General features: G+C 58.6%; 2 protein-coding genes across 6 annotated transcripts; both read left to right on the top strand.

Annotated features, from left to right (window-relative positions):
- The first annotated feature begins 1005 nt into the window (after positions 1–1005).
- Positions 1006–9552, top strand: SP7 (Sp7 transcription factor). Its single transcript, XM_002711016.5, has 3 exons — positions 1006–1259; positions 1665–1777; positions 6653–9552. The coding sequence occupies exons 2-3, from the start codon at positions 1757–1759 to the stop codon at positions 7925–7927; spliced, it is 1296 nt and encodes a 431-aa protein (XP_002711062.1). The 5' UTR covers positions 1006–1259; positions 1665–1756; the 3' UTR covers positions 7928–9552.
- A 616-nt stretch (positions 9553–10168) lies between these two features.
- On the top strand, positions 10169–26117 carry AAAS (aladin WD repeat nucleoporin). Of its 5 annotated transcripts, XM_002711015.4 has the most exons (16): positions 16080–16364; positions 16906–17033; positions 21185–21240; positions 21531–21622; positions 21731–21777; positions 21999–22097; positions 22324–22467; positions 24237–24357; positions 24567–24691; positions 24792–24852; positions 24991–25081; positions 25198–25291; positions 25375–25442; positions 25540–25621; positions 25702–25786; positions 25873–26117. In XM_002711015.4, the coding sequence occupies exons 1-16, from the start codon at positions 16242–16244 to the stop codon at positions 26095–26097; spliced, it is 1641 nt and encodes a 546-aa protein (XP_002711061.1). In that variant the 5' UTR covers positions 16080–16241; the 3' UTR covers positions 26098–26117. The 5 variants fall into 5 exon arrangements, with proteins under 5 accessions (XP_069908385.1, XP_002711061.1, XP_008254733.1 ...); XM_070052284.1 differs by lacking the exons at positions 16080–16364; positions 21185–21240 and adding an exon at positions 10169–10189; XM_008256511.4 differs by lacking the exon at positions 21185–21240 and having other exon boundaries at positions 16081–16364.
- The last annotated feature ends 188 nt before the right edge of the window (positions 26118–26305 follow it).

Raw genomic sequence — 26305 nt, 5'->3', positions numbered from 1 at the left:
ACCTGGGATCTGACCCCAGGGTGCAAGTTTCTCTGAATAGACTTTCTGGGTTTCCCTCTCCCGACTGGATTGGCCTTCTCTCTTCTTTCTCATTTTGATGGGATGTCAGAGTTGGGAAGTCCTTTTTTTAAGTTCTAGTTCCATTTCTTTCTGCTGCTGAGGCACGGGATGCATAGTGATGAGGAAGGGAGCCAGGAGCCCCCTCCCAGGGGAGTGGGATGCCCCCCAAAAAGAACCAGCTGCTAAAGGCACCGTCCACAGGGGCTGGGGAGGGTAACTGGCGGGGGAGCAGAGCCGAGGGCATTTGCTTCTGGGGGGACGATCACCTCGCAGGAGCCAAGTCAGGGTGTGGAGGGGCCCACTCAGTGACCTGCCCCCTCCCAAAGTCTGCCCACCTTGTATTCTCTTATTAGCAGAAGATCCAGCTTCTGCCCCACAATGTGGGGTGAACCTGGCTAACACTTTGCCAGCAGTGAAACGGAGGCACTGGGAGGAAGTCGGGGGGACCCCCCAGGCTTGTGCTAAGACTCCCAGTCTCCACACCTTCCTCTGGGCTTTGCTCTGGAAGCTATCTCAGTGACCCTAAAAATTTAGGCAGGAGAAGCCTCCAGTCCAGGGCACACCTCCCTCCATCCCTCCCTCCCACTCCAGCCCAGGGCAACACAACACACACACACACACACACACACACACTGCTCTCCTGCTTTAGAGCTGGGTGCCTGGAACAGCATCTCCGTGGTCAGCCTGGGTGCGTGTGCGTGTGTGTGCCCCCACGGGTCACCCTGTTCATTCATTACACTGGCAGTGCCCATGCGGGTACTCCCGAGCGTGTACGTGTGCCTGCACGCATCATGCTGTGTTTGTCCATGAGTGTGTATGTCAGTGTGTTCCAGTCTCTCTGTGTGAGTGTCGTCCCCAATCCCCCATCCCCCCCCCCCCCGGATCTCTAATTAGTGGTTTGGGGTTTGTTCCTTTTCCCTCCTGTTCCTTCCCTCAGCAGCGGCGGGCGGGCGGCAGCCTCAGCAGCAGTAGCAGCCGCCGCCGCCGCCGCGCCGCCGTGCGCAGAGCAGCAGCAGCAGCAGCAAGGACTCTGGAGTCAGAGCAGGAGTGTAGGAGCGGACCTGAGCGGGAACGGGAGTGCGCTGGCCTCGGAGAGGAGCCGACCCCTCCCAGCACCCTCTGGCCACCCTCTGCCTGCGCGCTCCCTGCCAGCCCTCCAGAGAGGACCGAACCAGGACAACGAGCCTCAGGTCCCCCAGGTACTCGGTACTGGGGGAGTTCTGGGAGGGGTGCCCACAGATGCCTGTGGGTTTGTGCGGGGTGCAGGACACCTGGGTCTGCTCTCCCTTCACCCTTTCCCCCCAGCAGCCCCCCCCATGCAAGCCCTGACAACTTGCCGGTGCGCTGTCCCCCCTTCTCCTTCCCCGCCCCTGCCCTGGGTGCCCCCCTTTTCCGCTCTCCCTCCCAGATCCCTTCTTTGGGGGAGCTCAGCAAATGAAGCAGGAAATTTGGACCCTCTGCCTCCCTCTCTCGTCCTCCTCATTGGATCTGGAGCCTTCTCCGCTGGGAAAGCTGTAATTAGAGGGTGGATCCCTACAGACAGAGAGCAGCCCCCCCACCCCCACCCCCCAGTCCCTTCTAACTTTAGATCTCTTCTCTCCCAGTCTCCCATTCGCCCTCCCTCGCCCCTTTCCCTCTCTCCGGCTCGGCTCTCTCCATCCGCCCGGCTCCTTGCGACCCGGTCCCCAGCCTCAGGATGGCGTCCTCTCTGCTTGAGGTAACTGCCCCCTCCTCCCCAGGAAACCAGCCACAGTCTGAATGGTTCCAAGCCCTGCCACCTCCCCACCACCACCCCCAACTCACATGGACAGTAGCTGCGGGGCTTGTCACTTGCAGAGTCCAACAGAAGAGGACAGAGGAGGGGTCCTGGGAGGGGTGGGCTGAGGGTAGGAGAAAAGGTGGAGGTCAAAGGGCAGCCAAAGGAGGGGAGACCCCTAGGGTTAGCCAGGTGCACCAACTGTGAGGAGTGGGACCGCCCTGGAGGAGGCAGGGAGAGGCGGGGCAGGGTATAGGGGGGAAGTACCTGAGCTGGTAATAGATGGGGAGAGGTTGAGGCCATGAGGATGGGCTGGGTGGACATAGGGTGGCAACTGGGGCCCTGTCCCCTGGGACTCCTACTTAAGCAGGGTCTGGTTTGGGGTGGGGGTGCTGGCCCTGCTCGGGGCTGGGTGCAGGAGAGGAGGAGGAAGAGGGAGGCTCCTGCGTTAGGGTGGGGGGGTGACCAGGGGAACTGAGCCCAGGCCTGAGAGAGAACCAAGGAGGAGGGACAGGGTCTCAGGCCGCCTGCCCGGCTCACAAATATTTAGCTTTCGGCCAAAGACAAACTCAGCTCTATTTTGGGAGTGGGAGGCTCCAGGGCGGGCTGGGCCACTTCCCCTCCGGCTGGGACCCCAGAATCCATGCCTCCGTGCTGGGGATGGAGGGAGCCTGGGTTCCGTGGAGTCAGCGTTTGGGGTCTTGGGAAATCATTGGCTCTAACAGGGATTTGGGGGGGACCCAAGGTTTGTGGCTGGAAAGGGAAGACTCACGGCCACCCAGAGACTAAGTTCTTCCTGCCTCTGGATGTCTGACTCCCGTTTCTCTGTCAGCTTATCTGTCCTGCTTTCTGGGTCCCCGCTGCAGGAATTCGGGACCAGAGGTCACCTCCCTTAGGGAGCCTTGAATCATCCCAAACCCTGTCTGGTGCCTGTTGATGCTGGTGCCCTAGCTCGGGTCCTAGAGGTGATAGGCCAGCCGGGAGGCCAGCTCGTGCTACCTGTAGGAGAGGTGTGTGTGAGGAAGAGCAGGAGTTGTGAATGCCTGCGTGTGAGTGTCAGTGAGTAATTGGGAGTGCCAGCACGCAGCTGCCTGTGGGAGACGCCAGGTGAGTGTGTGTGTGTGTGTGTGTGTGTGTGCCAGCTGCACACTGCTAATCCAAGTGCCTGTAGGGCTGGGAGGGAGGGAGTTAGGCTGAGTTTGAGGGAATGGCATCCAAGCCTCTGGGGTGCACCCCGTGTCCCTTGTCATGTTGTATATTGTCACAGGCCCCAAGCTGCTGTGTGGGGACACACTGGTGTCCCGCCACCTCTCCAGGACCCTATAGGGAGCCATCATCATTCAAGACTGTGGTCTGGAGGCCACTGGGGGAATAAAGTGTATGGATACCCTGGGTCCACCCAGGGTAGGGGCAGTGTCAGTGGGCGTAGGCATCATGCCAGTGTTGCCAGCGTGGCACTGGTGCCTGGGGGAGGGGCTGGCCCAGAGGCCTGCTGGAAAGACATGGAATTGGGGTAGCAGCTTGGCAACAGGCGTGCGTCATAGGCGCTGGGGCTTCTGTGTCCCCCAACGCAGAGGCAGTCCAGGTCCCCCACCTGTTTCACCTAGTTTTAGGGTTCCTGGGACCTCGACCTTCCCTCTGCCCTCCCGGGACTCTCTGCCTGGTAAGGGGGGCTCTCTGGCATTGAGGTTCAGGGAGGGAGGAAGCTGGCGCTGGATGGGAGGCTCACCTGGGTCAAGGGGGATGCAGAGGCCCAGGGAGAAGGGAGAAGTGGGGGCGGTGGCGAGGTGGGGGATGCAGGATTGGGGAGCTGGGAGCGGGAATTGAAGACCTTGGGTGCTCCGAGTAGAAGGCCAGTCAGTGCCCAGATGCATAGCCCAGGCCATGCTGGGCACTGCACTGAGTTCCCTGCAGAGGGGGTGGGGTCCCCTTGCCCACCTCTGGGTGAGGAACCTGAGGCTGCTCCTCCCTTGCTCTTTCTCCCAAGTCTCTCCGGTCAAGACTTTAACCCTATGCGAGGGTTTTTGTTATTGTTGTTCATTAAAAAAAGGGTGTGTGGGTGGGGTGGAGTGGGGATAGGGGATACCCAGCAGGTGGCCCCTGGGCCCTGGATTGGAAATCTGGCTGATGAGGGAGGGACGCACATCCTGGGAACCCTCAGCCAGGACTCTCTCTCAGCTGTCAGGAGGGAGCAACTTAGCCACACGCGGGGCTCTGGGTTCTTCTGTGTGCCGTCCAAAATCTTGGGGTGTGGGTCTTGTGCCTCGCATCCCCTTCCCGGCTCCCGGGGAGGGGGCTCCGCTCTCTGGGGCTGGGGTCTCCTGTTGGCCTGAGGCTGGCTGCCTTCTTTCACCCCCCTTCCCTCCCCACAACTGGGTGGGGTCCCTGGGCTTGGCTGAGGCCCCTGTGGCCACAGTGTGAGGGCCGGGCGGGGGGACGGCGTCGGCGTTTTTAAAAATAAACCGACCGCAGGGAAACCATCGGAGCCGGGCCGGGCTGGGCAGAGGGGGAGGGGCGGTCAGGGGGGGAAGGAGGGAGGAGCGGCCTGGTCTGGGGGTTTTCTCTTAGGTACGAGTCAGCCTTCCTCCTCCACTCCCCCCCCCTTCCTACCCTCTGTTTTCCTTCCGTCTCCTCGCCAGCCTCTTTCCACCACCACCTCCCTTCCTTTGTTTATCCTGCTGTTCTCTCTCCCCTCCCTTTGTCTCTTCACCTTTCCACCCTCGGGGTCCTTGCCCACGTCTGCCTCCCTCTCCCCACCCAGGCTCTCTCCCTGGCCTCGCCGTGCACGGGCTCCTTTTTACGTTATTTTTAAGATTGATTGATTTGAAAGGCAGAGTGACAGAGAGGGAGAGACACAGAGAGAAGACCTTTCACCTGCTGGTTCACTCCCCAAATGCCCACGGTGGCCAGGAGCCAAAAATTCCACCCGGGTGTCCCAACCCAAGCACTTGAACTGTCATCAGCTGCTTTCCAAGGGCAGCAGCAGGAAGCTGGATTGGAAGTGCCAAGGAGCTGGGATTCGAGGTGACACTCTGACGTGGAATGTGGATGTCCCAAGTGGTAGTGTGGCACTGTGCCACAACACCCACCCCGTGCCCGGGGTCCTTGGTGTCCTGGGTCTCTGGGTGGCTGCTCTGTCCTTCCTGGGGCTGGGACTTGAGTCCCGTCCCTCTCTATGCTGCTACAGTCCACCCACCCAGAGGCTGCAGCAAGGAACCCTGTGTGTGTGTTCCGTGGCTAGACTGGAGGCGGCTTTTTTGGTTACTCAACTTTGGGAGCCCATGGGGTCAACAGGACCTCACAGAGAGGTGACTGGGCAGAGGGAGCAGGACTTGCAGGACGCTCACTGCAGAAGGGGTGGCTGCACCCACCCCTCACTGCAACCTTGAGACCCCAGACCCACCTTTAGGATGGGTATCACACACACATACAGAATACTAGCAGTGCCACCGTCCTATATCTAAACACCGGTTCGAGACCTGACTGCTCCCCTTCCGATCTAGCTCCCTGCTAATGCGCCTAGGAAAGCAGCAGAAGATGGCCCAAGTGCTTGGGCCCCAAACCCAGATGGAATATTCCTGGCTCCTGGCTTCAGCCAGGCTGTTGTGGCCATTACAGCAGATGGAAGATCTTTTTCTCTTTCTGTTTGTCCTTCTCTCTGTGTCAAATAAACTAAGTCTTAAAAAAATGCGGATTGCTAGGAGCTCCTAGGCAGGTCTGAGAATCCTGGACTCTTGGATTCCTTCCTCAGCTTTACAGGGCCTTGATAAGGAATATGCATCCCTGTAGCCAGGATGCTACAAGGAGGGGTCCCGTGAGTGCCCGAGTGATCTTGAAGGTGTTTGACCCAGGAGAAGCAGCAGGGTGGGCATTAGGGAGATCCCTTTGCACTTCTAGAAGCTTCCGAGACCTAGGAGTGTCTTCCTTTGCTCCCTGTCCTAGAAGAGTGACAGAGGCCAGCTATGTGGGCTACGTGTTAGGGCATGGAGGGCTGCGGCTGTGGGGAAGTATTGTAGCCACTCGAATGCCTTCCCCGGGCGCTGTGAAGACCTCGAGCCCTCCCAGCTCGCCCAGAGGGGTACCGGTCCGGCGCCACAAAGCAGGAGGTGCCCACTGCCCGCTGGAACGATGCTCATGCCTCAGCCACAGCCCTGGCTTGGCCACAGCTCTGTTCCCTCTCAATGTCCCAGTGTCTCCACCATTGCTTCCTCCTGCTCTCCGGCCCCGAGTCCCTGCCAAGAGATTCCTCACCAGGGACACAAGGACGCGACCTCAGGGAGTCCAGGCCATACCTTAGGGGCTGAGCAGAGAGAGGAAGTGAACATGGTGGTGGGGGTGGGGAGTGGGGGCAAACACGGTCCCCTAATGTTCTGCCTCCTCCCAACCCAGGCTGCTCTGGGAGCCTCATCTTTGTTCCCTAAGTCCCTGTGACCTTGGCCTCTGTTTGCTCCAAACCCACTTCCGGGAGTCAGATCTTAATTCTCACCTCTCCCAGCTGCTGCCTCTCTCCCCAGCTCTTCTCATGGTTATTTTAAGAAATGGTCACCTGTCCCTTTGCACTCCCATAAGCACCCCCTCAGGGAGATCTCAGGGAGCCCTGCTGCCTGCCTGCTGGGGTGGGGGCTGCCCGCAGGCTTGGAGCTCTCCTCCCACGACTCCGTCTGTCTGCCCCGTCCTTACCGGCCTTCCTCTTTGCATCTATCTCCCCATCCTCTTCAGCTCTTCCCTGTCCCCCTGTCCTGCTCTCCCTGTCTCTAGGTCTCTGTCCCCGAGTTGTGTACCCCACCCCCCGTGTACCCCGTTCTCCCCCTAAGCAGCACTCGCCTCTCTCTGCAGGAGGAAGCTCACTATGGCTCCAGTCCCCTGGCCATGCTGACCGCAGCGTGCAGCAAATTCGGTGGCTCCAGCCCTCTGCGGGACTCGACGTCACTGGGCAAAGCAGGCACGAAGAAGCCATACTCTGTGGGCAGTGACCTCTCAGCCCCCAAAACCATGGGGGACACCTACCCAGCCCCCTTTTCAAGCACCAATGGGCTTCTGTCACCTGCAGGCAGTCCTCCGGCGCCTGCCTCGGGCTATACCAATGACTACCCGGCCTTTTCCCACTCATTCCCTGGGCCCACGGGCACCCAGGACCCCGGGCTTCTAGTGCCCAAGGGGCACAGCTCTTCTGACTGCCTGCCCAGTGTCTACACCTCTCTGGACATGGCGCACCCTTACGGCTCCTGGTACAAGGCGGGCATCCACGCAGGCATCTCACCAGGCCCAGGCAACGCTCCTACTCCTTGGTGGGACATGCACCCTGGAGGCAACTGGCTAGGCGGGGGGCAGGGCCAGGGTGACGGGCTGCAAGGGACACTGCCCACTGGCCCTGCTCAACCTCCACTGAACCCCCAGCTGCCCACCTACCCCTCCGACTTTGCACCCCTTAATCCAGCCCCCTACGCAGCTCCCCACCTCCTACAACCAGGGCCCCAGCATGTCCTGCCCCAAGATGTCTATAAACCCAAGGCAGTGGGCAGCACTGGGCAGCTGGAGGGGAGTGGTGGAGCCAAGCCTCCAAGAGGCGCAGGCACAGGGGGCAGCGGTGGCTATGGGGGCAGCGGGGCGGGACGCTCCTCCTGTGACTGCCCCAACTGTCAGGAGCTGGAGCGGCTGGGGGCAGCGGCAGCTGGGCTTCGGAAAAAGCCCATCCACAGCTGTCACATTCCTGGCTGCGGCAAGGTGTACGGCAAGGCCTCCCACCTGAAGGCTCACTTGCGCTGGCACACGGGCGAGAGGCCCTTTGTCTGCAACTGGCTCTTCTGTGGCAAGCGGTTCACCCGTTCGGATGAGCTGGAACGTCATGTGCGCACTCACACCCGGGAGAAGAAATTCACCTGCCTGCTCTGCTCCAAGCGCTTCACCCGGAGTGACCACCTGAGCAAACACCAGCGTACGCACGGCGAGCCAGGCCCCGGTCCCCCAGCCACCGGTCCCAAGGAGCTGGGCGAGGGCCGTGCCGCAGGGGAAGAGGAGGCCAGCCAGACACCGCGACCTTCCGCCTCGCCGGCACCCCCAGAGAAAGGCCCTTCAGGCAGCCCTGAGCAGAGCAACCTGCTGGAGATCTGAGCCGGGTGGAGGGTCTGCAGCCCCAGGGCCTCTCTCTCAGTGCAGTGGACCACTGCTTGCCACCCCCACCCCACCCTGACCCTTCCCCCGTGCATGCTGGGCTCTGAGACTGTGCTGTCATGCGCCCGCGCAGCCATTCCAGCTCCCCCTGCCCCCCATCTCCTTGCACGCATCCTCAGCTCACTGCCTCCTTTAGCCGAGAGCCTGGCTTCCTGAAAAATCCCCTCCCATGCCCTTACCTTGTTCCTGGTTCCTGTTCTCTCTGGCTTCCTAAGCTCTTCCCTGGTCCCCCGCCCTGATGATCACAGCTCCTCTGCCCTGGGCTCCTGCCACATCCACTCCCTGTCCCTCTATCTGGGTTCCCAGCTCCAGTGTCTCCATCTCCCTGACTCCCAGACACGCATCCCTCTGCTTGTCCAGGTCATTCACTCACTGCCGTCCCAGCTCCAGGCTCCAGCCTTCCCGGCTTCTAACTCCGCTGTTTTCCACTCTCTAGAGCTTTCTCCTTTTTTAAATTTTTTTTTTTTTTACAAACACAAAGATGATGATGATGATAATTTATTGCCCCCTGATGGCCTCTTCCTTAGGGACCAGAGACATGGGGACTGGGGTTAGTGATCTGGCTGGGAGCTGGGTAACCAAGAAGGGAGCAGACCAGTGGGGATCTGATCCCAAAGATGGGGCGACCCCAGGGTCAGGGAGGTTGCCCTCAGGCCTGTAAATCTAACCCCTATGCACCAGGAATAATGAATAGTAATAATAATAATTCTATTTATCTAAGTTATGATGACGGGTCAGGTAGGGTGAGCTGGGGGAGGGAAGAGGATCCATTTCTGCTTTGGAAATTCTAGCCCAATGTGTCTGTATTGAGAAACAGTGTTGGTGGAGAGCTTGTTACCAAACTTAAGGGGGTTTCTCTTTTCATGGGGTCTCTACCAATGAGGACTGAACTAAGCTTATGGGATATCTCTGTTAGGGCATCCCTAGTATCCAGGCCTGGCCAGAAGCTGTGACACTTCAAGTGGACGGGGTGGGTGGGGGGTGAGGGGGGAGAAGTATTGGGACGCAGCCCAGCTCCCGAGACCCCAGAGTAGGTCCTTCCACTGCCGCTGACTTCAGACACCAGGCACCCATCAGGCTGATCCTTTGTTGCCATGGTTACGGAGGGCGTGTAGCCCCTCCCGAGGTGTGCTCTTTGGAGAAGCCCTCCTCCCACGAGGACTTTGGGCCAGAGGTGGGTCGGGAAGGCTTTCTCTGGGATCAGATGCAAATAAGTCGAGTATTATTCAGTGCCTACTCTGTGCGAGGCCCTGTGCTAGGCCTGGTGCCTAGAAGCCACGAGGAAGAAATACTGACAGAGCTAAGCGGCCAGAGGTTCCCAGGCTGATTTGGGGGTGCACCCACGGACCCCCAGCTTGGGCCTCCTGACGCTTCCAGCTCCACCTTCGGTGACTTTTAAAGCCGCTTCGTGCCTTCCAGTGCCTTTCCTGTGACTTTGGATCCTCCTGTTCTGTCCCCCGCCCCGCTCCCTCGAGGCCCCAAGTTAAAGGGTTAAAGCCGTTGGAGCTTGGGGAGAGGGTCGCATTGTGGATCACGCCCTCATGGAGTCTTTTTTTTTAATTTAATAAATAAAAGTTTGATTTGAAATTCTGTTCTGGTAAAAAGGGGAGAAGAGGGGAGAGAAGGGTGGGATTCCGGGCGCGTATTCCGTCGCGCGCATTTGCACATTGAACTCGCAAGTCTGAGAGCTGGTGGGCCAAGCCTTCCCGCGCAGTCCGGTTTTCGATCATCCAGCGCGGTTTCTTCCGAGGCCCTCTGCACCGGCCAGGACAGCGACCCGCCCGGGCGCAGGCACCGCGGTCTCGGTGCGGCCCCGGCCGGGACGCGGTGCGGCTCCCGGCGGGCGGACCCGGCCTGGCACGGAACCCGCCCCCTACCCGGGGCCTTCAATCAGTCATGCCCGCCACGGAGTTAGCGGAGGAACAAAAGCCACTCTGTGGCGGCCGTCCCCTCGCCACAATAGGGCTTTGTGCGCCCCCCCACCCAGGGCTCCCGGCTGGGCTTGAGGGGGCGCCCGGGCCGCTGCCCCCGGGCTGGACCTGACTCCCGGTTGCGCCCCACATCGGACTGGCCACCTCGCCGGGGCTGGAGAGGCGCGTGAGCGCGTGGAGAGGGTGGGCGAGCCCAGACTGCGAGCGGGCCGGGCTCCGGTTACGAGCCCCCTCCCCACCCGCTGCCGCCACCCCCTCGTGCCCCGTCCAGGTGCGAAATCTCCTGCCCTCCGGCGGGGCGCGCCGCTTCAAAGCGATCCAAGTTCCGAGGGCTTTTCCAACGGGCTGGGGGCTGCAGCGGAAGAGAGCTGGGGCGCGGGGGCTGCAGAGGGCGAGGGGCGAGGGCGCCTTGGAACCATGGGCTGGGAGGGGCGGCGGCTCCTGGGCCCCCGCCCCCGCCCCGCGAGGCCGGCTCCTCGGGACCCCCCAGGGTCTGGCTCTCCAGCCTCCGGGTCTGCGCCTGTCCGGTGCCAGCTCCCGCCCGCCGCAGCCTCGCGGTCCTCCCCTCCCCGGCCCCTCGGCCCCTTTCATCTTCCCTAGACTCCGCTTGGGGTTTTGCTGGTTTCTGGGAGATAAAAACCGCCTCAAATAGCGGCGGCGCGCTGCCAGGACAAACAGGGCCGGGAGGGCCATGTGCGCCTGGTTACCGGCCCCGGGCCGGGGCGCCGGGCTTCGGCGGCGGCGGCGGCAGCAGGCACCCGGGCTCCCGCGATGCTTGTCAAAGTGGGGGGCCCCTTGGAGGAGTCTGGGGCCGCGGCTCGCGCGCTGCCTCGGTTTCCCGCCCAGGTCGCAGGGGAGGGGCCTTGGAGACCGCCCGCTAAGCACTCGGAGACCCCGGGGCGCCGGGTCACCGTCGCGTTGTCGCCGGGGCCGTCGCGCCCCCTGGTGAGGTTGGCGGAGCTGAGCGCCTGGCCTGCGCTTTAGCCGTCCCAGAACCGGCGGCTTTGGAAACCAGTGCCCCCAGCGTCCAGTGAGCAGAGCCGGGGAGCAGGACGAGCAGGACAGTGCTAGAGCCGCGCCGAGGGTGGGACGGCGGCGGTCCTTCTCTCCAGTTCACATTCCAGGGCGAGAGGCAGGCACCTAACCGGTAATTACAATATAACCGGTGGGTGAGAAACGGGGCTTCGTCGGAGGCTGGTGCACGTTGAAGGCGGGAGTGATTTCAGGACCCAGAGCGGCGAACTCGGTTTTCCTTGAAACCTGTCTGCTAGCCCTTCCCACGGAGAGCTTCCCAGCCAGCTTCCCCAAGGTCTCTGATTTCCCAGGTGACAGTGAATCTGGGTTACTAATGGGGGAAGGGTTAGAGCCTTGATCGTTAATCCGCTGTTATTTTTCTGTGTAAAGGTTTATTTATTGTGGCCGACACTGTGGTGTAGCGGGTAACGCCGATGCCTGCAGTGCCGGCATCCCATATGGGTACCAGTTCGAGTCCTGGCTGCTCCTCTTCGGATCCAGCTTGCTGCCATGGACTGGGAAAGCAGTCTGAGAGCTGGTGGGCCAAGCCCTCCCGCGCAGTCTGGTTTTTCGATCGTCCAGCGCGGTTTCTTCCGGGGCCCTCTGCACCGGCCAGGACAGCGACGCAAGTCCTTGTGCCTCTGCACCCTGGAAGAAGCTCCTGGCTCCTGGCTATGGATAAACTCAGCTCTGGCCACCATAGCAGCCATCTGGGGAGTGAACCAGCAGATGGAAGACCTCTCTCTCTCTCTCTGTGCCTTTAAATATACATATATATACGATTTATTTATTTACTTGAAAAGGCAGAGTTACAGCGTGAGAGGGAGAGAGATCTTCCATCTGCTGGTCCACTCCCCAAATGGCCACAATGGCTGGGACTGGGTCAGGTTGAAGCCAGGAGCTCCATCTTGGTCTTCCACATAGGTGAAAGGACCCAGGCAGTGCTGTCTTCCCAGGTGCATTAGCAGGGAGTTGGATTGGAAGTGGAGCAGCTGGGACTTGAACTGGCAGAGTCTTATTTCTTAAAATGCAATCTATGCAGTATCAGGTGTTTTTTTTTTTTTTTTTTTTTTTTTTTTTTTTTTTGATCTATGTATTTATTTGAAAGGCAGAGTTACAGGGAGGAAGGGAGGGAGGGAAAGAGGGAAGAAGAGTGACAGAGAGACAGAGAGAGAGAAGGCTTCCCTCTGATGGTTCACTCCCCAAATGGCCGCAACGGCTGGAGCTGGGCTGATCTGAAGCCAGGAGCAGGAGCTTCTTCCATGTCTCCCAGGGGCCCAAGGACTTGGGCCATCTTCTACTGCTTTCCCAGGCCATAGCAGAGAGCTGGATCAGAAGTGGAACATCCTGGATTTGAACTGGTGCCCATATGGGATGCCGGCACTGCAGGTGGCAGCTTTTACCTGCTACGCCACAGTGCTGACCCCAGTATCAGTTCTGAGTTCCTTGGAAATACATGCTCTGAACTCCATTGGAGAATCTGCACTTTTTTTTGGGAGGCAGAGGGAGCGCTCCCATCCACTGCTTCACTCCCCAAATGCCCAGAACAGCCAGGCCAGGGCTGGGCCAGCAGGAGCCAGAAACTCAATCCAGGTTTCCATATGGATGGCAGGAACCCAATTAGTTGAGCTATCACCACTGCCTTCTGGGGTCTGCATGGGTGAGCAGCTGGAGTCAGGAGCTGGGCACGTGTCTGAACTGGCTAACTGCTTGTTCCAGAATATGCAGTTTAACAAGAGCTCCAGTGGTTCAGATGTCCACTCTCCCAGGTGAGGTGCATTTTCTTTTCTTTTTTTTTTTTTTTTGACAGGCAGAGTGGACAGTGAGAGAGAGAGACAGAGAGAGAAAGGTCTTCCTTTTGCCGTTGGATCACCCTCCAATGGCCGCCGCTGCAGCCGGCGCACCGCGCTGATCCGATGGCAGGAGCCAGGATCCAGGTGCTTTTCCTGGTCTCCCATGGGGTGCAGGGCCCAAGCACCTGGGCCATCCTCCACTGCACTCCCTGGCCATAGCAGAGAGCTGGCCTGGAAGAGGGGCAACCGGGACAGAATCCGGCGCCCCGACCGGGACTAGAACCCGGTGTGCCGGCGCCGCAAGGTGGCATTTTCTTTTCTTTTTAAGATTTATTTATTTGAGGCTGGCACCGCGGCTCACTTGGCTAATCCTGTGGCACCGGCACCCCGAGTTCTAGTCCCTGTTGGGGTGTCGCATTCTGTCCCAGTTGCTCCTTTTCCAGTCCAGCTGCCTGGGAAGGCAGTGTACCTGCATGGGAGACCAGGAGGAAGCACCTGGCTCCTGGCTTCAGATTGGCACAGCGTGCCGGCCGTGGCGGCCATTTGGGGGGTGAACCAACAGAAAAGGAAGACCTTTCTCTCTGTCTCTCTCTCTCTCTCTCTCACTGTCTAACTCTGCCTGTCAAAAAAAAAAAGATTTATTTATTTGAAAGTCAGAGTTAGAGAGAGAGAAAGAGAAATCAATCCACTGGCTCACTCCCTACATGGCAGCAAAAGCCAGAGCTGGGCCAAGCTGAAGCCAGGAGCTTCTTCTGGGTTTTCCACATGGGTGACAGAGGTCCAAACACTTGGGCCATCTTCTGCTGCTTTCTCAGGCCATTAGCAAGGAACTGGATCAGAAGTGGAGCAGCCAGGACACTGAACTGGCACCCATAGAGGGTGCTGGTGCTGCAGGTGGCAGCTTTGCACTCCCCCAGTGATGTGCAATTTTTTAAAAAAGATTTATTTATTTATATGAACGTCAGAGTTACACAGAGAGAGAAGGAGAGGCAGAGAGAGAGAGAGAGAGAGAGAGAGTTCTTTCATCCACTGGTTCACTCCCCAATTGACCTCAACAGCCAGAGCTTTGCCAATCCAAAGCCAGGAGCCAGGAGCATCTTCCGCGTCTCCTATGCAGGTGCGGGGGCCCAAGGACTTGGGCCATCTTCTATTGCTTTCCCAGGCCACAGCAGAGTGCTGGATTAGAAGTGGAGCAGCTGGGACTCGAACCTGTGCCTACATGGGATGACGGCACTGTAGGCGGTGGCTTTAACCGCTACGCCACAGTGCCAGTCCCAGTGAGGTGCCTTCTGCAGCACTTTGCTTTCTGACTGGGGCTGGCTCTTCTTGAGGGGAACTTGTCAGGAGGCCGGAGGGAGAGATCCAAAGTCCAAGAATGCTAGAACGAATGTGCCCTAGATTCTTCACTGAGATGGGCAGATCTTCTGAGTGGGGACTACACCTCACTTGAGGGGTCTCCACAATATTCACGGGATATGGATATTGTGAAAGAATTATGCATGGGTTTTTAAATGCTTTGCATAAAAATAAACATTTTTCATTCCCATTTTTCCTTGAACTTTTTGAAGTACCCTCATACATCCCCAAATAGCTTATTAACATTTATTACATGTATGAACCAGTGCTCAGTGGTCATTTGGTTGATGGCAGAGTTATGGCTAATAACCTCTGACATCCACTTGCATTGTATACTTTTTTTAAATACTGTTTTTCTCTTTTTAAAATATTTATTTATTTATTTGGAAGGCGGAGTTACAGAGAGGCAGAGGCAGAGAGAGAGAGCGAAAAGTCTTCTGTCCAGTCGGTTCACTCCCTAGAGGTTGCAATGGCTGGAGCTGTGCCAATCCAAAGTCAGGAGCCAGGAGCTTCTTCTGGGTCTCCCATGTGGGTGCAGGGGCCCAAGCACTTGGGCCATCTTCTGCTGCCTTCCCAGGCAAATTAGCAGGGAGCTGGATCAGAAGTGGACCAGCCAGGTCTCAAACCAGTGCCCATATGGGATGCCAGCACTGTGGGTGGCGGCTTTACCCACTACGTCACAGCACTGTATAACTTAAAAAATTCATTTTTATTCATATAAAAACAGATTTCACCTATTTCATTTACAATCCTAAGAATATAATAACCATACTTCCCTCCCTCCTACAATTTTTTAAAAATTTTATTTATTTACTTGAAAGGCAGAGTAACAGAGAAAGTGGGAGAGGGAGACAGAGAGAGATCTTCCATCTGCTGGTTCACTTTTCAAATGGCTTCAATGGCAAGGCAGAGGCCAAGAGCCTAAAACTTCATCCAGGTCTCCTACATGGGTGGCAGGGACCCAAGTACTTGAGCCATCCTCTGCTGCCTTCCCGAATGCAAATGAACTAGCAGCGAGCTGGACTGGAAGTGGAACAGCCCAGAACCTGAAGCTGCTTTGCCAAATGCCAGTCCTCCCAATCTCACCAAAAACAAAAAAGATGTGTTTAATCCATTTGACAGCAGAGTGACAGAAAGAGAGACAGAGACAGAGACTTTCCATTCACTGGTTTACTCCCCAGATGGCTGCAATGGGCCAGGCTGAAGCCAGGAGCCAAGACCTCCACCCAGGTTTCCTACTCCAGCGCTTGCGGCACTGCAGGGAGCTGGATTGGAAGCAGAGGAGCTGGGACTTGAACCAGGCCCTCCCACATGGGGTGTGGACATCCAAGCAGCAGCGTAATCCCGGGCTCCACAACCCTCACTTTTCTTCCTGAGTCAGATCGCTTGAGTTGAGTAATCCAGGAACAATCTGTGTGCCCGACGTCCCGAGGTTGCGGTAAATAAGCCCCTAAAAACGTTACTGCCTTCCACCTGTCTCCGAGACCCCTTCCAGGCCGCCTAGGTCCCCTAGGTCCCAGCGGGGGCAGCGCTGGCCTTCCCGAGGTCCCCCCTCTGACTTTCTTCCTCCTGGAGGCGTCTCCCGCGGCGTTCCAGCCTGCTCTCTCTGACACAGCCTGTGTTTTCCTTGGGTCCAGCCACAGCCCTGGGAGGGCTTAATTAGGTACTTTCCTGAACCTGGCTTATTTTGGGCTTTCCGAGCACACACACACACACACACACACACACACACACACACACACACACACACACACACACACACACACACACACACACACACACACACACACACACACACACACACACACACACACACACACACACACACACACACACACACACACACACACACACACACACACACACACACACACACACACACACACTCTATCCGGCCTTGCGGACGTGTCCGCGCTACTCCCCCTCCTGCCGCTAGGAGGCGCGCGAGGACCCTCCGGAAGTCCGTTCTGAGACCGCGCACGCGTCCTTCTTCCTCGTTGCTCTTCGCTTCACTTCCGTTTAGCTTCGCGGCGCCGTTTGTCCTGTCCTGCTACCCGTCCGCATACGAATCTAGCCCGGGAACTGAGTCAGAGAGCAGCGCGGTGTCCGCGGCCACCAGCCGGGCGCTTGCCCGCTGCACGCGTCCTCGGGATTGGCAAGATGTGCTCCTTGGGGTTATTCCCTCCGCCGCCGCCTATGGGCCAAGTCACCCTATATGAGCACAATAACGAGCTGGTGACGGGCAGCAGCTACGAGAGCCCGCCTCCCGACTTCCGGGGCCAGGTGGCTTGGGCGAGGAGGGAGGGGACCTGAGGCATGGGGGCGGGGTCAGTGAGAACTGGGGAAGGGTCGCCGCGTGGTGAGGGCGGGGTGGCAGAGACTGGGCTACTAGAAGCGCCTGGGAGGCTGGACGGGCTGGGATGTGTCTTAGGGTCGGGGTTAAGGGATGCTGAGTAGCAGGGGGCAGACCTGGAGGGGGTGGGGAGAGTGCAAGCGAATCTAGGGACTGAGATGGCTATTAAAAAGTTGGAAGTAGTGTCCGGGAGAACTGGGAAGACCCAGCTTTGCCCTCCCGCCGTGTTCCTGGGGGGTTATTGACGTTAGGCCAGAGGCTGCGTCAGTGTGAACCGGTTGCATCGGAGCAACCGTGGGAAACGGTGTCCTGGTTCTACAGATCAAGGAGCTGTTTGCTTCCCGTTCTCTTAAGTGGGAGGCGGTTTGGAGCCTCTTAGCCGTAACCCTCCCCCAGCTCGCATCCCCCCGTGGGCTGGGGATCTGGGGGTGCCTCTGACTCAGCCACACCCCTCACTTCTTTGGCCTGTAGTGGATCAATCTTCCCGTCCTACATCTGACCAAGGACCCCCTAAAGACCCCTGGGAGGCTAGACCATGGCACGAGGACTGCCTTCATCCATCACCGGGAGCAAGTGTGGAAAAGATGCATCAACGCGTGGTGAGGTCACGGCCGCGGGTCCGGGGGGGACCGTGGTCACCACACCCTGCCTCGGGCTGCTCTACAGGAGGCCGCTTTATTCAGGCCCTCTTCATCACACGGCACAGCGAGCAGTCAGGTCTCACTGTGGAACCCAAGCCTGTGGCACATCAGTTCCATTTGCTCTCTAATGGCTCCCCTGGTTTTCTGGTTGGATCTTTTTTTTTTTTTTTTTAAGATTTATTTATCTGTGTGAAAGCAGAGTTACAGAGAGACAGAGAGAGGTCTTCCATCCACTGGTTCACTCTCCAGATGGCCCCATCAGCTTTGCTGATTGGAAGCCAGGAGCTTCCTCTGGGTCTCCCACGTGGATGCAGGGGCCCAAGGCCTTGGGCCATCTTCTGCTTTCCCAGGCCATAGCAGAGAGCTGGATCGGAAGTGGAGCAGCCAGGACTGGAACTGGTGCCCAGATGGGATGCCGGCACTGCAGGCGGCGGTTTTACCCGCTACGCCACAGCGCTGGCCCCTTCTGGTTGGATCTTGTGGACCAGCTCCCCTCCCCTACCTACCTGGTGCTGGTGCCACTTCTGAGCTGTTGTCTGAAGCCCTGCAGAGTTAGCTCTAAGGTGGCATTGAGTCATCTCACTCATTATGCACCTGCAGCAGTGGAACCGCGCTGCCGAGTTGTCTTCTGGCTCTGCCACTTTGAGCTCTGTGACCTCGGGCAAGCCACTTAATCGCTGTGTCCCCCGGTTTCCTTGTCTGTGAAATGGAGCCTGGCTTCTTACCGCAATGATTGCTTGAATTGACAGGTGCAACACACTTAGTACCTAGGTTCCTGGGTTTGCTGTTGTTACTGTTACCTGGGAGATGAATTCCTAGGTATGATCACTTGTAATTTCATGAGCTAGTGCCAAATAGTCTTCTAACGAAGTTGTACACATGCGCATGTATGGGCCCACCAGCAACATAAGACGGTGTTTCCCTGCTCACGTCCTATCGGCCTGTGATGCTCAGTGTCTCAGCACAGTTTAATTTGCGTGTCTCTCTGTGGGAGTGAAGCAGAACAGGAGGTCACTGGCTGCAGATTCCTCCCGTCTGTCTCCCCTTTGACCTTTTTTTTTTTTTTTTTTCTTTTTTTGACAGAGTTAGACAGTGAGAGAGAGAGACAGGTCTTCCTTCCGTTGGTTCAGCCCACAATGGCTGCTACAGCCGGTGCTGCGCCGATCCAAAGCCAGAAGCCAGGCGCCTTCCCCCCGGTTTCCAATGCGGGTGCAGGGCCCAACCACCTGGTCCATCCTCCACTGCCCTCCTGGGCCACAGCAGAGAGCTGGACTGGAAGAGGAGCAGCCGGGACAGCACCGGCGCCCCAACCGGGAACCGGGACTAGACCCCGGGTGCCGGCGCCGCAGGCGGAGGATTGGCCTAGTGAGCCGCGGCGCCGCCTCACCTTTCTAACTGCATCTTTGCAGCTTTCTCAATGGCTCCTCTTTCTGATGGCCCTGAAGTGTTAGCATTCCCAGGATTGGATTTCCAGCTGATCACACCAAACCCGGGCGTGCACTCGTGCTTGGGCCCTCCTCCACTGCTTTCCCAGGTGCATTAGCAGGGAGCTGGATCGGAAGTGGAGCAGCCAAGACTCGAACCAGCGCCCATATGGGATACTGATGTCCCAGGTGGTGGCTTAACCCGCTGCGCTACAGCGCTGGTCCCCTTGGCGTTCACTTGTTTGCCACCGCTTGGCTGTTCCACTGACATCACACATTCTGCATGTTCCCACGTAGTCTTCATTTCTTTCTCCAAACCTGCTTCTTCCTGGGGGTTTTCAAGGAACAGTTGTATCACTCGCTGAGGAGCAAGTCTGAGTCCCACAGACGAGTGACGCCTGCTGCTTGCTCTCTGGGACGCGCTCTCCACGCCTCTGTCCTCTCACCTGAAAACACTATGGTAACAAGACGCCTAGAATAGGGTGGGGCTGTGCCTGAGTCAGGTCAGGGAGGCACCTAGCCCAGCGCCTGGCTGTAAGCTGTTCGATGATACAGTTCCTACCTGGGGTCTCTCTGCATGTTCGCATTCCCATGGTGACAGCTAATTAGTCTTCAGATCTTGTCCCTTCTGCTTCCTGAATCTCCGGCTGTCTCCCTGTTTCCATGCCCGCTGGTTCAGGACACTTGTGTGCATTTTTTTCTGCATTCCTCAAGTAGCCTCTTCACTGATTCCTTTTTCTCTGTTCTTACCCTCTAACCTGTAGCCAGACTGATTTTTTTTTTTTTTTTAAAGATTCATTTATCTATTTGAAAGGCAGAGTTACAGAGAGGCAGAGGCAGAGAGAGGTCTTCCATCTGATGGTTCACTCCACACATGGCCACAACAGTCAGAGCTGCGCCAATCTGAAGCCAGGAGCCAGGAGCTTCCTCCGGGTCTGCCACACAGGTGCAGGGTCCCAAGGACTTGGGCCATCTTCTACTGCTTTCCCAGGCCATAGCAGAGAGCTGGATTGGATGTGGGGCAGCCAGGACTTGAACCAGCGCCCATATAGGATACCGGCACTGCAGGAGGCAGCTTTAGCCTCTGTGCCACGGCACCAGCCCCCAGACTGATTCCTTTGCTTAAAACCCTTCCAAGAGAGTAGGCACTGTGGCTCAGAGGGCTAAGCCACAGCTTGGGATGCACGCGCCATCCCATATGGGTACTGGTTTGAGTCCCAGCTACGTGCTTCCAACCCAGCTCCCTGCTGATGCGCCTGGAAAGGCAGTAGAAGGTGACCCAAGAGCTTGGGTCCCTGCACCCCGTGGGAGTCCTGGATGGAGTTCCGGGCTCTTGGCTTTCGCCTGGCTATGGTGGGCATTTAGGGAGGGAACTAGTGGAGAGAATCTCTCTCTTTCTCTCTCTCTGTTGTTCTCCCTTTCAAGTAGATAAATATTAAAGAACTCTTAAAAAACAGCAAGCCCTTCTGCAGCTGTCTGTTGGCTGTCGCAGAGCAAGTCCTGGCTTCCTGACCTGATCACAAAGCCCCCAAGGGCCTGTGAGCCTCACGCAGCTCTCCTGGGAGTGGGCAGGGTGCTCAGGAGATCAGCAAGACAAGTAAACGGAGTAGTAGTGTATAAGGCACCTAGTGTAACAGCTGACTCATGAAATGGGAACACCTTTTATTATTTGTTTTTAAAGATTGATTTATTTTGAAAGTCAGAATTAGACACACACACACACACACACACACACAGATATTCTATCCACTGGTTCCTTTTCCAGATGGCCACAATGGCCAGTGCTGGGACAGGCCAAAGCCAGGTGTTTGATCTATGTTTCCCATGTAGGTAGCAGGGGCCCAAGCACTTGGGCCATCTTCTGCTTTTCCCAGGAGCATTAGCAGGGAGCTAGATCGGAAGTGGAGCAGCCGGGACCTGAACTGGTGCCCATATGGGATGCCGGCACTACAGGCAGTGGCTTAACCTGCTGCGCCATGATGCCAGGCATCATGATGAAAGGCAGAGTTAGAGAGCACAAGCGCTTCCATCTACTGGTTCACTCCCCAAATGGCTGCAAAGGTAGGGGCTGGGCCAGGCTGAACAAGGAGCCAGGAGCTTCTTCTCGGTCTCCCAAATGGGTGCAGGGGCCTAAGGACTTGGGCCAGCCTCTGCTGCTTTCTCAGGTGCACTAGCAGGAAGCTGGATTGGAAATGGAGCTCCTGGGACTCCAGCCAGCACCTGTATGGGATGCCAGCACTGCAGGTGGCAGCTGAACCCATTGCACCGCAGTGCTGGCCCCAGTACCTTTATATTTTTTTATTTTTTAAAGATTTATTTATGCAGAGGCAGTTCACCCCCAAAATGCTGCAATGGCTGGACCTGCATAGATCTGAAGCCAGGAGCCAGGAGCTTCTTCCAGTCTCCCACATGGGTGCAGGGGCCCAGGGACTTGGGCCATTTTCTACTGCTTTCGCAGGCCATAGCAGAGAGCTGGATCAGAAGTGGAGCAGTTGGGACTCAAACTGGTGCCCATATGGGATGCTGGTGGCGGCTGGTGGTGGCTTTAGCTGCTACGCCACAGCACTGGCCCCAGCACCTTATTTTTAATGCATGTTTATGAATGAATGAATGAATGAATGGCAGTTGTAAAGAAGGGCTGACGGGACCGGGGTGATCTCACTCACAGCTCCCTCTCCCTGCCAGGCGCGACGTGGGCCTTTTTGGGGTGTTGAATGAAATTGCAAACTCAGAGGAAGAGGGTGAGGTTTTGTGTGGTGCTCCCTGGCTTTGCCCTTGTTTATTTCCTCTCTCCATTCTTGAACCTCACCCCAGCACCCCCGGCCCAGCCTTGAACCTCACCCCAGCACCCAGCGGCTTTCCCTTTAGCCCTGTTTTCCCCTCCTCCTCACCCAGGGCTCCCTGAGGGCAGAGTCCAGAGCACTTTCTGGGCAGGGGGCTGTGGGGGTACTCGGCCGCGCTCCCACCTAAGGGGGTGCCCGCCGCTGGCGCTGCGAGTGGCACGGTCACAGCTGCTTCCTCCCCCCCGCAGTGTTCGAGTGGGTGAAGACGGCATCCAGCTGGGCCCTGGCGCTCTGCCGCTGGGCCTCTTCCCTCCACGGGTCCCTGTTCCCCCACCTGTCTGTAAGTGCCCACCCCGCCCTGCCCCGCCCACTCATCCCGGGCTTGGGTGGGAAGGTGGGGGAGGGTGGCAGCGGCCCAGCGCGTCCTCCGTCTGCTCTGTTCTTGCAGCTCAGGAGTGAAGATCTGATTGCCGAATTTGCCCAGGTCACAAACTGGTGAGTGCGCAGGCCCTTGGAACTTCTCGTGGGGAGAGGGAGGTCGGGGCACAGACTCCTCCTGCTGCATTCTGGCTGCTCCACGCGGTTCACTCCTGCCCCCCTCCCCCCAGAACAAATAAAAGTAGGAAAAACCCTGTCCCCTCATGTGAAGGGATCAGCTTTGGGGCTGGGCTGGGGGCGGGGCAAGTTCCGAGTCTTCACGCTCCCCCATGGCCCAGGTCCAGCTGCTGCTTGCGGGTTTTTGCGTGGCACCCACACACCAACAAGTTTGCCGTGGCCCTGCTGGACGACTCGATTCGTGTGTACAATGCCAACAGGTGTGTGTGGGGGGAGGGCGTGCACCTGCCCAGCTGTGGCCCCGGGGAGGGGGGCCTGCAGTCCCTGAGCCTGGTCCCCATGGCTCCTTCTAGAACGGGGGTCCAGGAAGCCCTGTAGGTGGATTTGTCCCCCTTCTAGCTCTCCAGCGGGGGGGGGGGGGGTGTCGGTTTCTCTTCCATGACCATACTTGGGTCTCCTGAGCTGTAGCGTCCCTTTTTAACTCAGCACTATAGTCCCCTCCCTGAAGCACCGGCTGCAGCGGAACGTGGCAGCCCTCGCCTGGAAGCCCCTCAGTGCCTCCGTGCTGGCCGTGGCCTGCCAGAGCTGCATCCTCATCTGGACGCTGGACCCTACCTCCTTGTCTACCCGGTGAGCCCCGCCCACCCAGCACCGGGACCTGAGGGTGCTGGCCTCGCCAGGGAGCAGTGGAGGGTGGTGAGGGTCCGGAAGGGTGTCCTTGGTCCTCACCGCTTGTCTCAGGGCTGTCGGGGAAGCAGATCTGAGGCCAGGCTGGGCTGCTGGGAGAGCTCCAGTGAGGGGGAAGGGATGGGCGGGGGCTCCTGGGACCCTGGTGTGGAAGGCGGACGGGGCAGGGAATGACGGGTGAGGGCAGAGACCAGAGAACCGGGAGAATCCCCAGGAGAGACTGGGGTGTGGCCTCTGGGGACTGAGCCAGGGGATGCAGGAGCTCTCGCTTTGCTTCTTTTCTCTCTAACTGTGGCTTTCAAATGAAGAAATTAAAAAAAAAAAAAAAAAGACAGCCTTGGCAACTGCAGCTAGTTGCTTCCTTCCGTTGGTTCACCCCCGAAATGGTCACTACGGCCAGGAGCCAGGTGCTTCTCCTGGTCTCCCATGGGGTGCAGGGCCCAAGCACTTGGGCCATCCTCCACTGCACTCCCGGGCCACAGCAGAGAGCTGGCCTGGAAGAGGGGCAACCGGGACAGAATCCGGTGCCCCTACCAGGACTAGAACCCGGGGTGCCGGGCGGAGGATTGGCCTAGTGAGCCGTGGAGCCGGCCGACTTTTTTTCTTTTTAAAAGATTTATTTATTTATTTGAGTTGCAGAGAGGCAGAATCAGAAAGAGAGGGGGTCTTCCATCCGCTGGTTCACTCCCTAAATGGCCGCAACGACTGGAGCTGCACTGATCCAAAGCCAGGAGCCAGGAGCTTCTTCTGGCTCTCCCACATGGGTGCAGGGGCCCAAGGACTTGGGCCATCTTCTGCTGCTTTCCCAGGCCATAGCAGAGAGCTGGATCAGAAGTGGAGCAGCCAGGACTCGAACCAGTGCCCATATGGGATGCCGGCACTGTAGGCAGTGGCTTAACCTGCTATGCGACAGCCACGGCCCCAGTTTGTTGACATTTTACAGAACAATCTGTTCTATATACATAATGGCATACAGCTCCGGGAAATTATCTTTATAGAATTAAAAATTTTTTTATTATAATGTCCATTTGTGCAGGCATGACCAAATAAACTCCACTTCATATACCTAGGGAAATACAGCGGAGCCACTGAAAAGGAGAGGGATCTCTGTGAACTGACCTGATGAAATTTGCTATAAAAGTGCCAGGCATTGTTGTCCGTCAGCCGCCCAGGGCCTTGCAGGCGCCGGGGGCCATTACAGTTAGGTGGGAAGTGGAGAGAGAGGGTGGTGTTCAACGATGTGGCTCTGGAAACCTAAAGCTAAGGAAGCTACAGTGGGCACCCATGGGTGGCCCCCAGCCCAGTGGGGCAGGTCTGTCGCTGTTCACCCTACGTGGAACACACAGGGTGGGCAGGGCAGAGAGGCTGAGCTGGGGACGCCAGCTAATGGCTGAGAGAGGAGAGTGCAGGAGGCTGGGCCTGCCCGGCTGGGCAGAGGGCTGGCTGCTCCCCAGGGAGGCGCCTCTGAGCTCCGCTGTCCCCCGGGCCTGTGGCCGGTGCTGCACCTCACCCGGCCCCGGTGGACCCGCTGAGGGTGGCTGTCCTTCCTGCTTTTTTGTTAACTTCTTATAACTTATTCCCATGATCCTTACTGCTCCTTGCTAACCTGGGTTTGCGCTCACTGGAGCCATGGGGTGGAGAGGCTTTAGGCTCCAGTGGAAGCCGCAGGCCTTTCCTGTCCTCTGATTCGACGTGTCCGTTGTCCCTGGCAGGCCGTCTTCCGGCTGTGCCCAGGTGCTGTCTCACCCCGGGCACACGCCTGTCACCAGCCTGGCCTGGGCCCCCAGCGGGGGGCGGCTGCTCTCTGCTTCCCCTGTGGACGCCGCCATCCTGGTGAGTCGGTCCCTGCTTCCTTCGCCTGCTGGAGGACGGTGTGGGGGAGGGGCGGGGTCCTTGTCCCTTCAGCTCTGAACCCATCCAGAGGCTGGCTGGGCACACACGCCCGTGTCCGCGCGTCTCCCAGCCCCTCTCAGTCCTGTGCACCCTAGAGCGCAGGCTCCCTGCTGAGGGTGCTGGTTTTCCCCGTCCGCCGCCGCCCCCAGGTGTGGGACGTCTCCACAGAGACCTGCGTCCCCCTTCCCTGGTTTCGAGGCGGTGGGGTTACCTACCTGCTCTGGTCCCCCGACGGCAGCAAGGTCCTGGCAACCACGCCCTCAGCTGTCTTCAGGTGAGTGGGAGAAGGGCAGCGGGGGAGCCTCAGCCCTGGGGTCAGGCCAGGCCTCGCAGTGCCGAGCCCCTGAGCTGTCCTTTGCCTCTCTGTGACTCAGAGTGTGGGAGGCCCAGATGTGGACTTGTGAGAGGTGGCCCACCCTCTCGGGGCGCTGTCAGGTAAGCAGGAGGGGGCTCAGGGGAGCCGGTCCGGTGGCGGGGTGGGGAGGGCACCACCACGGGGTCTGACTCCCCCTCCTGCACCCTCCCACCTCTACTGTTCCCCGGGCCTCCCCCTCTCCACCTCCCTGCCCCCAGACTGGCTGCTGGAGCCCCGACGGAAACCGCCTGCTGTTCACCGTCCTGGGGGAGCCGCTCATTTACTCCCTGTCCTTCCCAGAACACGGTGGTGAGTCAGGGCTGGGGGGCAGAGGGAGGCAGCCCCTGCTGGGAGGGCTAAAGGGAAAGGGAGACCTCCCAGGTGCCCATGCCGAGCCGGCGGGGGTGCTGTGCTCCTGCCCGCAGGCGAGGGAAAGGGCGGCGTCGGAGGTGCCAAATCCGCAGCCATAGTGGCAGATCTCTCTGAGACGACCATCCAGACCCCTGCGGGGGAGCAGAGGTGCGTGCGTGGCACGGGGACCAGCGGTGAGAGGAAGGCGGGCGGGAGCCCCGAGCTTCCCTAACGCCTGTCCTGGCCCGCAGGCTCGGCGGAGAGGCCCACTCCATGGTCTGGGACCCCAGCGGGGAGCGTCTGGCTGTGCTCATGAAAGGTAGGTGGTGAGGCGGCAGCTCGGGCCGTTCTCTGGGGTGCCCGCTGCGGGACTTGGCCTCCAGGGCTTCCCCTACCCCCGGCTCCATTTCCTTCAGGAAACCCTCGGGTGCAGGACGGCACACCAGTCATTCTCCTTTTTCGCACACGAAACAGCCCCGTATTTGAGCTGCTGCCCTGGTAAGTGCCAGCAGGCCCGCGGGTCCCAGCCTCCCTGGGACACGCTGGCCCACACACGGCCCCTCTGCTTCCCTCCCCAGCGGCATCATCCAGGGGGAGCCGGGCGCCCAGGCGCAGCTCATCGCCTTCCACCCTTCCTTCAGCAAAGGGGCCCTGCTCAGCGTGGTGAGTGCCCTGGGTGGGCGGGCCACAGACGCGGGGCTGCAGCCACCTTGTGGCGCCGGCTAAGGTTCCTTCTCGATACTCTGCAGTGCTGGTCCACAGGCCGGATTGCCCACATCCCCCTCTACTTCGTCAACGCTCAGTTCCCGCGCTTCAGCCCAGTGCTCGGCAGGGCCCAGGAGCCCCCCGCTGGAGGCGGACGTGCCGTTCACGACGTGGCCCTCTTTACGGAGACCTCCCCAACCTCTGCCCCTTGGGACCCTCTCCCGGGGCCGCCACCTGCTCGGACCCACTCCCCTCAACTCCACCTGTAACGATAAAACTTTTCCACTCAGTCGCCAGGCTGTCTTTCCCAGGGAGCTGCATGGGGTGGGGGGTGGGGCGTGGACTTTAAGAGCCTGCTGTCACTTGTGACTCTGGGCGAATTATTTAACCTCTGGAACTCGAGTCAGAAAGCAGAGCAGAGCAGTGGGCGTGAGGAAGACCTAGCATGCACAGTGTAGGGTAATGATCGGTCAAGGC

The sequence above is a fragment of the Oryctolagus cuniculus genome, chromosome 11 (genome assembly GCF_964237555.1).
Source record: "Oryctolagus cuniculus chromosome 11, mOryCun1.1, whole genome shotgun sequence".
In the NCBI taxonomy this organism is placed as follows: domain Eukaryota; kingdom Metazoa; phylum Chordata; class Mammalia; order Lagomorpha; family Leporidae; genus Oryctolagus; species Oryctolagus cuniculus.
Note: the sequence above shows the minus strand (reverse complement) of the source record. Positions and strands in the feature narration are given on the sequence as shown.